Source organism: Pan paniscus, chromosome 2 (assembly GCF_029289425.2).
Source record: "Pan paniscus chromosome 2, NHGRI_mPanPan1-v2.0_pri, whole genome shotgun sequence".
Taxonomy (NCBI): domain Eukaryota; kingdom Metazoa; phylum Chordata; class Mammalia; order Primates; family Hominidae; genus Pan; species Pan paniscus.
The window spans coordinates 72,393,547-72,405,626 of NC_085926.1; the positions used below are offsets into that span (position 1 = coordinate 72,393,547).

Consider the following 12,080-nt stretch of genomic DNA (forward strand, 5'->3'; position numbering starts at 1 on the left):
AGAACAAAAATATTAAGTGTGGGTTCTCTTGTATACATAATTATTCTTTAATGGAAGATTTGGGCAAAGTTAATCATGCTATAGATATTAAGAATCCAATGTTTTGGTTCTTCCCAAAATGAAAATAATCCTGAAAGAAATCTGGATTTTATCTTTATTTTCTACAAATAGAACTCTAAAACCATTAAGTGTTCATAAAACTTCTCCCCTAGAAGAAGAAATCAAAATGAACTCTATCAACCAACAGGCCAGAATACATGCCTTTAAAAATCAAACTCAATTTGTTTCATATAACACATAGCATAATTCCCACTCCCATAGGGAACCATCGTTTTGAAAATTCAATGAAATATCATTATTAAAGCAAAGCACCTGGAAAACCATAGTTACTCAAATATGTGAAGTCCAATGAACAAACTGCTCAATAAATAATTCTGAATGGCAGGATGATGGGTGACCTTTGTTTATTTGTTTTTCTGTTTTAATCTAGGGACTAGTCAAGTGACAGGAGTTCTGATTCTTGCAGTTCTTCCCGTTTCCCTGAGTTTAAACATCAACTTTCTCTCATTGGCTACGTGGGCCAATAAATTTTTGGCTTTTTTGACTTAAGGTAGTTCGAGCTAGATTCCTAATTATTGCAATCTTGACTATTTCTGTAGCACTTATGATACTAAACCTGTTTAGTTTTGTAAAAGAAGGACAAGAACAGTTAAACCACATGGCTACACAAGAAATCTGGTTTGTTCTTAGAAAGCAGCCACCAGGTTTGTTTTCTCCCTATGACTAACTACCATGTATTGTATGTATTATGAGACCCAATACACCGATGATACTGGCATCATATATCACCCTTAATTTCATTTCTTGTCCCTCTCAAAGGCTGTTAAAGTTTCATCCTAGGTTGTATTTGCTAATGCTCTTAAATTGTAGAGAAAAATATTTTGAATACATTTTAAGAAAGATGCTTTTTTAACATATTCCTTCCACTAGTTTCTTTTCCCAACCACAGGACAATTTAAGTAGATTTTCTAAATTGACAGAGGGAGAAAGGAGGAGAGAAAGTCATATTTAATCCTATTTAAAAACAAAATTTTTACCATTTACCTTGTGATTTCAACTATTCATGATTTCTGAGTAACACAGTAATTTATGTGCATTGCCCTTACTGAGAATTCCTTTTTGGCACCACAGTCTGTGTCACTCATTGCATGGAACTGAAAATACAGCTAAATAAATGAGTGAAGTGAATGAGTCAAGACTTCAATCTCCAAAGTAATTAATCCAAATTACTCAACAGAATAGTGGCATACACAATGTACAAAGTATGACTATCAAGGGTACAAGATGCAACTATCAACTTATAGGTATATTAACATGGCAGAACAGATAACATTTCCAACAATACTCAAAATGGTTTTGCCACCATTTTTAAACCGCCATAGATGCCAGTTGACAAACAGGAATGTCGTTGCTTATCACATCTTAACACATCTAACATTCCCCACAACTGGTTTGGTACCACATGACTGATCCCCTGCTTTATTATCAGACTTTCCAATATGACTACTGGCCACTGAAATCACCGATGGGCAACAGCAAATAGAAAGAATTGTCACAGTTATTTAGGGAAGTGTGTCAATGCTCTGAAGCTCAAAACCACTCCAGAAGTACTTTAAATGCACTGCCTACAGCCTCCAAGGCTACAGTTGTGTGTGTAACTTCTAGTACTTTTTTTTTAGAGGGGGTGTGGGGCGGGGAGTAGGGAACTATAACAGAAAAACAGGAATACTAGTTTAAATGGCACACTTCATAAAGACAACTTCCCCCTAATCCAGTAACATTCAACACACAAGATGAAAGCCCCAAGATTTTGAAAAAACAGTTATTTATTAGAACTCTTAACTGGAACTCCTTCTCCCAGTCTTCATTTATTCTGTATACATTTACTCAACCCCTACCAAATGCCAGGCACTGTAACAAACACAGCAAACTAAAGCCATGAAACAAAAAGGTCTTGCCCTCAAAAAAGGTGACAACCTAAAAGAGACAGATTGGAAATCAAATTAAAAATACAGTCTATGTGTTATGACAGAGGTATGAATGACTGGAGGGGAACGGAAAGGCTTCCTGAGACACATGTCTCAGACAAACAGGAGTCGGCCTGGACAAAAGGAAGAAGCATTTCAGAAGAAGACACAAAGGAAAAGCATATGAAGGTAAGGTTAAGGAAGTGAGATATCATGGTCCACGGTTGGAAAACACCAAGCAGTTTGGCATAACACACACAAACGCTGTGTATGGAGGGCAGATGGAGCGATGATAGGCTGCTTCCAGAAATTCTAAAGAATGACACAGAAAAGGACCAAATCACAAGCCCCTTGTTGATACTCAGGATTGGATTTTATCCAAAAGGCAATGAGAATCAGGAGATCATTTTAAGCAGGAATGGGACATAATCTACTTGGGATTTTAGAAAACACTCTGATAGATGAATTCAGCTTTTCACCCTGTGGGATCTGAATTGCCTTTAAGTTGTTCAAGTAGAGATGCCAGGAAGCAGCTGGATTTGTTTGTCCTGTGTTCATGTGCATGGGAGTGGTGATGCAGGTTAACAAATAGTATCTGGGAATCACCAGCTCCTGAGGAGATGTGGAAAGGTGTGGACATCATCACCTAAAGACAGTGAATGATGTGGACATCATTATCTAAAGATAGTGAAAGGGAGGGGGGCAAACAACTATTAATAAGTAACTTGTATCAACCTATACAACAAACCTTACATCCAAGAATCATAAGGCCCAGTTTAGATCCCAGATTCAGCGAGGATTTTCCTGAGGAAGCCCCAGAGAATGACTATCTCTAACTTCTAAAAAGCACTTGTGGTCTCTATTATGTACTTGCTCATACCATGGCGTTCACATCACTGGGTACTTCACTGGCTTTCTTCTTATGGTCTTATCGGTCAACAAGTCTGCTAAGTTCCTTGAAAGCAGGAATTTTCCCATTTATTCAACCAATGCCTCAAAAGAGAAATGACTGATAAACAATACTATTGATGAGAGGCAAGAGCTGACTCCTTTTACGTCCTCTAAAAAAGCTGCACAAACCGGGTTTCATTCCTTTTGCATAATGATGCCTGGAGGAAACAGCTGTTCAAGTATGTGGGTAATAAACACAGGGTGAAGACAGGTCCTCTCTCTAGAACGTGTAAGGAAGGGTCTGCATGCAGAGTTGAATGCCAAAGATATTCTCAGGATAAAACGGACTGGTAAAATAAGCAAGAACTGCACACAACAACATGGATGAATCCTGCACAGTTCATGAGTGAAACAAGCCAGATTCAGAAGTATATGTATGTACCACGGTGCATACACTGTGGCTACTAAGCAAAGTGGTACATACAGTATGTATGCTTCTGAGTCTGGCTTGTTTCACTCACTGTGGAGTATACTGTATATACGCAGTGGTACATACAGTATTTACTGTGTACTGTATACACAGTATACTCCACTCACATAAATTTCAAAAACAAGCACAACTGATCTCTAGTATTAAAAGACAGGAATGGGGTGGGAGAAGTGGCCCACAGGGGACAGTGCACAAGGGGCTTCCGGTAATGTTCTAGTAATGTTCTCTTTAAGAATCTAGGTGCAAGCCAGCACAGTGGCTCATGCCTATAATACCAACTCTCTGGGAGGCTGAGGCGGGAGGATGGCTTGAGCCCAGAAATTAAGAGACTAGCCTAGGCAACATAGGGAGACCGTGTCTCACAAAAAGAAAAAAAAAAGCTCTTAAAAATGTGCCAGGCATGGTGGCACATGTCTATGGTCCCAACTACTCAGGAGGCTGAGGTGAGAGTTCACTTGGGCCTCAAAGTAGGGGCTACAGTGAGCTGTGATTACACCACCACACTCTAGCCTGGGCAACAGAGCCAGATACCTGTCTCAAAAAAAAAAAAAAAATCAATCTGGGTGCTAGTGGCAAAGATATGCTCATTCTGCAAAACTTTATCAAATCCTTATACTTACGATTTGTGCACTTCTATGTATGCGACCATTGAAAAAGTTTGTATCTATAGGTAAAAAGGGAAGTGGGAGTACTAGTTATGAAAAGTAACACAGAAGATGCCACAAAGAGAAAAAGCATGGGCGATGAGGCAAAAGAGAAAAGAAGTGCCAGAAAGACTGCAGAATGTATTAGCTCAAGTCATTTAGGACACGAGAGACCTACTATTTACTCAAAGTCCTAATGAACCAAATGAGTTCTGATAACTATTTTGGTAAACTACAGCTACTTGAGAAAGTTTTTCTTAATCCTGGAATTTTCTTCAGCACCTACTGAAATACACAACAAATATATGCCACATGAATAAATAATATGTAAGTGAATCCATTCATAATCTCCCACCCTAATGACTAACAATACTAGTAAATTAGCTGGCCTAGGTTTAGTCTACAACACGGAACTAAGTTTATAAGTTTAGCAGCGTACGCACAAGGGCTCCAAATCTAAAAGCTGTCTGTCCCCCAACCAAATGAGCTAAATGGCACAGGTAAACCTACGTAAGAATTATCCCCGGCTCCAAAAGGAAGTAGCATTACTTTTTCCTAAAAAATTAAATGCATTATCTCAACATTGTCTATAAAGCAGTCACTCCACCCAGTTCTCATCACTCTGTAGTTCCTTACCCTTCTCTAAATTCTTCGTAGCACTTGTCGCCAGCTGAAATTGTTATTTTTCTGTTAGTTTATTTTCTCTTCCTTTCCATAGTATTTTAAGCTCCGTAAGAACAGGGACCTGGTCTGTCTTTATACCACTGTACACCAAGAGCGCAAATGGCTGTGTGCTCAATAAAAACTTGTCAAATGACCACAACTACCCAGGTAATTTACTTTAAGGTCACCGAGTACACATAAGATCAAGTCACCACCAATAAATCAGTAAGTCCAATGCAACAGTAAACACAAAATAAATTATTACTCTGTTCCTGGGTAAAATGATCTTAAATTGTACCAGCTTTCAGCTTGGAAGGTTTGATAAAAGTCTGATTTGGAAGACAGGTAATTTTTATATATTTTTATGGAGAATCTTTATGAAAGACAAACACTACAACAAAAACAATGTCATGAAAGGAGCAAAACCACTGCTGTGGATTACCAGGAAATATGAGTAAGAGGCTTGGGCTTTGCCCAGTGTAGGTACCTTATCTTACTTCTGGGAGTTTTTCTACCTAAAAAGCATCATACGATGATGCCTTTTTGAAGCTTCCAGCAAAGATCATAACTATGTTGTGTTTTTCCATAAAACTTCTACTAAAGTACTTCATGACAATTCAAGAGATTTTTGGTTGTCAGGGTATCTAAATTTAAGGGGGGAATGGATAGTTCAAAGCTACAACTGCAAAAAACTGGTAAATTCTCAAACAAGAGAAACATATTACACACAAAACAGCTGCTTCAACACTTCCAATTCAATATCCTGAATACCAAATTTTTTCAAAGATAATTATTTCTACACAATTTTATTCTACACCTAAGGTAATTTCCTCACTCATACTTGTCTATAAAAGCTCCAAAAACAGTCAGCTTTTCAGAGGGGCAGTATTCAAATAAACAGGGATGAAATAAAACATGATCTCAACACAGCGATACATTTCTGGAGCTGAAGACCAGAAAGTTCTAAACCTATGGTAATTAGCCAAAGTAAAAATTTTCCAGTTTTGCAAATGAATGTGATTAAGCAGTAGCTGAAAGTAAAAATGCAGGACTACTATCAAGGGAACACTAATCAACAACTATATTCAGCAATGTCTTGGTAATTTTTATTTTACAATTAAGGTAATATTGAATGCAGAGAAATAACAAGACAAGAAAAGTAAAATTAAATCACCAAGTCTAGGAAGCTACTCTGCCCAATCTTGAGAAATGCAACTTAACAAAACAACAGTTAGGGGCTGGGCAAATCACAGCACTTTGGGAGGCCAAGGGAGGAGGATCCCTTGAGGCCAGGAATTCAAGACCAACCTGAGCAACACAGCAAGACCTTGTCTCTTCATTTAAAAAAAACAAAAACAAAAACCACCACCACAACAAAAAAACATCAGCTGGAAGTGTAGGAAGGTGGAAAATACAAAGAAAAAAAACACACACACACACACAGTTGGGTACATTCATGCATTTGTAGTTTTTTTTCTTCTACTTTTAAAAGCTGGTATCCTCTTTCTTGAGACTGGCAAAGCAGGATGGGAAATACTACTTTACCACTTAAGAAAGGCATAGTGTTTCTCCCCCAGGCACTTGCCACCTTACACACACATTCTAACATGCACTTTTATTTTCTACCTTGAAAGGCTCAGGGTACATCAGCATGGTAGGGAAGCAACCTGTTGCCCATGACTTCTCCATTCTGTTGTTAGACTTACAGAACGGATATAAGGAAACCATCTGACATGATGGAAATGTTCTAAAACTGGGTTGCGGTGATGGCTGCACAACTCTTTAAAATGACTAGAAATCACTGATTTGCAGACTTACAATGGGTGTTATAAGTAAATTATCACTCACTCCTGCAAGGCAGGAAGATCACTTGAGGCCAGGAGTTCAAGACCAGCCTGGGCAACAGGGCGAAACCTTGTCTCTACAAAAATTACAAAACTTTGCCGGATGTGGTGGTGCACACCCATAGTCCCAGCTACTCAGGAGGTTCAGGTGGAAGAATCGCTTGAGCCACGGAGGTTGAGGCTGTAGTGAACCATGATCATGTCACTGCACTCCAGCTTGGGTGACAGAGAAAGACCCTGTCTCCAAACAAAAGGATATATATATAACCAGAAAAGGCATAAAGAGTGGACAGTCTAGTTAGAAAAACAAGTTTATCAAAAAACCAAAGACACCCAACACATACTGATAATACATCTAAAATATAGATCTCTCCTGCTGCCCCTGAACCTCCACACAGCCTAGGCCACCTTCTTCCCTTAACAGATTCCTTAAGACCATCTCACCTTTCATTCTGCTCTATTGCTGCTCCAAAAAGAAAAAAAAGACCTCATTCTCAATCACCTTAACAATTCCACCTGCAGAACTAAAAATATCTGACGTACATGGTAATAGTGAAAAGGTGACAGGTGATTTTGTAATTCTCCTTGTCCAAAAGAAGTGGAGAAGAAGGAATCCTTCTAACTGATTCCCTAAGTCAGACCCCTGCTTCCGTATAGACTTTATAATTGGAATTATGGTCATTCCCATACACGGCTTATCAACATTTTAACACTCCCCTCTCCTCTCTCCAATCCCTTCAGCAGCATCTTTCATGTCCTATGAATTTAATAAGTATTCTTTAGACGAATGGCAGTATTTTCCCAATCACATCAGCAATAACAATTCTACCCTCAAAGGGCAAATATAGTTCTCTATCATACTGCCCTACCACTAAGTCATAGGTGGTTTCCTTGGTTGACTGGTAGATGATGGTGACAGTGATGAGAATGATCAAAAACTGCAAAATAACCACCGGCTAGCCAACTAGCTAGAATTGTTAAAATACATAACACCAGCTCAGAGCAATAAAATACAATTTCTGTGCCACGAAACAAATTATTCTAAAAATCACAAATATTGCCTATTACCCAGCATCCAAAACACAAGTTTTCTACTGCCATCAATCTATACCAAGTCTGATTAAAACTACACAAGATAGAAAATGTCAAGTTCATACTCAAACTTTTGAGGTACAAAAAAAATACAAGAGGGCCAAGGAAAAAACATGGCAGTAACCAGTATCACAAAGGGATTAACCAACAGTTAACACACAAGACAGGATAGGATGAAAACCTGTCAAACTCACTTCTCCACATAAAACCTGTTCATAATGTAGGAAAACCAAAACGTTATTTGCATTCCAACCAATGATGACTTCTGAATAGATCTAAAACACCAAAATATTGACAATAACCAAAATGAAACCAACTGTGGCCAGCTAAGAGTGTCATGAATGCACACAGTTTTCAGTCCTCACACCTGTTAAATCTGTATTCAAATTCTATTAAATGACATCAGAAAATTACTCGAAGACCCTTAAAGTAGATGCCTTTCCCTGTTCCCGAATAGACTCTAAAATATTTTCATTGTAAATAATTCAGTAGTTTTAACTAAGTTTCAACAGTCTTCTGCGGCTCTGAAAATACTTGAAACATACATACATACCTTTTTTAAAAGTCAACACCTTCCATGTGCTTCCGAAAATTGATGAGTAAGGTTTTTTAAAATACATGTTAAAAGCTGAAATGCACTTCATTATGAGATAATCATTCCCAGCGATATATCAGACATAAACTTTTGAATTTGGTTTACGTTTCTCTTCACCAGTAATGTTCTCAAGTTCTTAGGAGTTTCCTAATCATTTACTTGAACACCATCTACGGTAACACTCAAAGCAAAACCACAATAAAGAGGTTTGGCCTCTGAGGGCTTCTACATGTAAAAAACATTACTCATAAATAATATACAATCACTACTGCTTTAAATAACAAATACATTTCTAAAAACTTTCATGCCATTTGATGGAATTCCCTATTTTAGACAGCAAAACAAAATCTATGAAACTACTGATGCGTGTTTTTTACTTTAGATATATTCCATGATAATACAAAACACCGACAAAAATTTCTTAAAACAACGTATGGAGTAATATTTTTAGTTTTTGATTATTTTTATTCAAAGGTCTCATCATTTAAAGAGTGCAATTCACAGAAACAATAATTAGGCCAATTAATCTCAGAGTTAGATTATTTTAGGTTGCCCAATAATCCTATTTAATCCCAAGTATAAATAAACCAATGAAACCTTAACATGACATATTCATCTAATCAAAGAACAATATCCAGTTGGAACTGTGAAGTACTACTACACAGTCACACTGAAATGTTACCAATTCAAAAATAAGTACCTGATAAAATGAGACTTTTGGCAATCAACTGTAATGTTCTAAAGGATCCACCAAAAACTCATTCTTGTCTCACACACACACCCAATGCCTGTTCATTAAATGACACCAAGAACAGTTTAACTTCAAACTCTAACGCCAATGAAACAAATTCAGACATAAATTAAAAGATGACCAAAAGACTACATCAGTCTTGACATTTTATCCAAGTATTTATGAATGTTAAATCTAAAGTAGTTCAACTCGTTTTAACATCACATGCAGTTTACGACCTTCATCAAAATGAAAAGGAATTCTTTCAACATTCTTTTCATCATCACAGAGCTTTAAACACAAACTTCCACATAGTCACTGCTCATTTCACCATTTTACAAAATCGTCCCCCATCACCACACCACGTAAGCTAGTCAAAGAAAAAAAAAACTGACAGCTCAGCCTCCCACAAAATGCACTTACTTTATCAAATACCGACATTTATTTTCAAGTGCAAGAAAGTAACAGACATTTGCAGCTCAAGACAGGAAAAGCACAGCCAGCCTTACTACCCCCACTAAATTTCTCAGACAAGAGAAAAGTAACTCGGGACAGGCAAATTAAAACCATTCTACACATGGCAAAAATATAAAACATCTATGTCCTACAATCCATAGCGATAGTACTGCTTCCTCTCTTCCCCAGCCAATACCAATAAGCCAATAGACACAAGTGTCAAATAAATCCAGTGTCCGTTTGAAATAAAATGAAAACCTGTAAAAATTCCCTCCCATAAATCATTTAGTGAACACAAGGCTTTTCACCCAACACTTAATACACTCAACCCAAAAACACACACAACCCACCTACAAATACAAAAAAAGCCGTAATCAACAAGTTGGAAAAACGGCAGAAAGTAAGGCTCACTACCCTCTCACTTAAAAAAAAAAAAAAAAAAAAGTCCTTTAACAAAAGGTAACACAGATCGTCAAGTACCTGGTGGAGGTGCCTTTCCTCACATCGCAGATGCTGCATTTAAAGGCTTCAGCACTGTTTCTGAAGGTGCAGACGCTACAATCCCAAAACCCTTCGTCTGCGGCAGGTTTCGCTTGTCTTTTCGGCCTTCGGAGGAGTGGAGAGTGGGGGAAAAGGGAGGGAAGAGGCAGGGAGCAGGAAAACGGGGGAGAGACAGCAAAACACAGGCGCGGGTGAGCCGTCGTAATTTCGCAGGAATCCAGTGCTGGAAACTTCGCTCGGGAGACCACCCACCCACCCTTTCCGGGGACTGGAAGAGGGAGCGAGGAAGGGAACCGGGCGCCCCCACTGGCACCCTGCAAGCCCCGGGCCCGGGCCGGATAGCCTCGCACACCAGGCGGTGGCGGCGGCGCCCCGGGAAGGGCCGCGGCGGGCGCAGGAAGCGGGCGGACTTGTGGACTTGAGCGTGGGGCTGGGGGGGCCGGGAGGGGAGCCGCGGGCCGGATCTGGAGGGGGCGCGCAGGGGCAGCCCGAGGCCGGCGACGGGGAGTGGGCCGGCTCCTTCCCTCTCCACTCCCAAGCTCGCGCCCTCCCTCCCTCCCTCCCCACCTGGTTAAATCTCCCTTTGTCTGGGAGGAGTGGCGGCGGCGGCGGCGGCGGCGGCGGAGGGCGGCTGAGGAGGAGCCGCCATGGCTGCGGCGCGCACGGCCGCCGGCCCCGAGCGGGAGCGACACCGCCTCCCGCCGCCGCCGCCACCGCCCGCCGCCTCCCCCCGCCCCCGGATCTCCATCTTAGCAGCGCCTCCCCCCGCCCCGGGTGGCTCCGGGGCCTAGTCGTCGCCGGCCCCCGCCCGCCCCCAGCCCTCCCTCCCCTTCCGCCCCCTCCGCTCGGAGCAGGTACCTGGTCGGGCTCTTCTTGTCGCCCATGGTCATGGATGGGCTGTACCCCCGCCCCCCCCAAGCCGAAACCGGCGCCGCTCGGAGGAGAAACGCCGTCCGGGGAGTCGTCGCGGACCGGCCCCCCTCCCTCCCCCGCGCCCGCCGCCCGCCCTCAGCCGCTGGGGCTCGAGCTCCGGCCGCCGCCGCCGCCGCTGCTGCCAGTCTCCGGACGAGACTAGTCCCCGCCAGCGCCGCCTCCGCCGAGTGACTGACGAGGGGCGGGGCCTGGCGCCGCGCGTCACGCGCCGTGCGGCCAATGGGAGGGCGGCGGCCGGCGCCGCGAGGGCGGAGGCGGGGCGCGGGGGAAGGCGGGGCGTGGCGGACGTGGGCCGGGCGGTCGGTGTGCGTGCCCGGGAGTGTGTGCGCGCTGGGGGCGCGCGTGCCTGTCGGTGGCCCCGCGGCCCGGCGCGGCGTAGCGTGCAAGCCCGGCGGGGCGCACGTGGCCGCGCCCGGGAGCTGGCGACTGGCTTCGGGCCCCGCACGGCGCCCCGTGAGGCTGTTGCCGGGACCCCGGCCCCGAAGCCGCCCCGGGGAAGTAGTTCCACGCAGTTTGCGCGCGCCGCGGGAGCTGGCAACAGCCTCACCGCTCGCAGCGCCTCGAGGCTTGCAGTGCCCGGGGGCCGACAAGGTCCACCTTTGGACCGCGTTCCCCCGCGCCCCTCTGTTCCTCTGCCATGCGGAGCTTTGTATTTGCCTCTTCTGAAGTCCCTGCGTCCGGCCGAGACGCTGGCTCGAAGCCCCACTCCCTGTCAGGCCCCTGTCGCGGGAGGGAACAGTAGAGAAAGGGCGTGGCATAACTAAATGCCCCCAGGCCAGACTCTGAGCTTCTGCTGGCGGACTCCTCCCGGGATCCTCCTCTCCCCTAGAGTCTAAATAGGGCGTTTCCTTAGGGAAGTTGCTATTCAAATTCTGGCGACCACATGCCCGCATTAAAACCTCGTGCCTCAGCTCCTTCATCTCCAAAATGGGGCTCATCCTCCCAGGGTTGTTTTGAATATTCGGAGAAATCAGGCATGGAAGGTTCGCTGATGGATGCCTGGTATTCACGAAGGACCAAAACAAGATATTGGGTATTAGGAGCTATTATAACTGGGCCTGAATTGTACACCATTTCCCCCGCGTTCGATTTTTGAAGTCGAGGAACAGGGTAATGCCCTTCACTTTGCCCTGCTCCAAAAACGCTTGCCAAATTGACTTGAACGTGACTCAGGACCCTCTGTCCTCAGGCCGGGAGATCTGGTAGGAGGAGGA

The 12,080-nt window shown here is 43.1% G+C and overlaps 1 protein-coding gene across 1 annotated transcript in view; it reads right to left on the reverse strand.

Annotated features, from left to right (window-relative positions):
- RYBP (RING1 and YY1 binding protein) overlaps positions 1-11,006 on the reverse strand; it is a 73,829-nt gene extending 62,823 nt beyond the window's left edge. The window contains exons 1-2 of the mRNA XM_034956886.3: positions 10,792-11,006; positions 9,913-10,038 (exon numbers count right to left, since the gene is read on the reverse strand). Coding sequence (XP_034812777.1) covers positions 9,913-10,038; positions 10,792-10,823 — 158 coding nt within the window. The 5' untranslated portion in view covers positions 10,824-11,006. The remainder of the gene's footprint in view (positions 1-9,912; positions 10,039-10,791) is intronic.
- Positions 11,007-12,080: the final 1,074 nt, after the last annotated feature.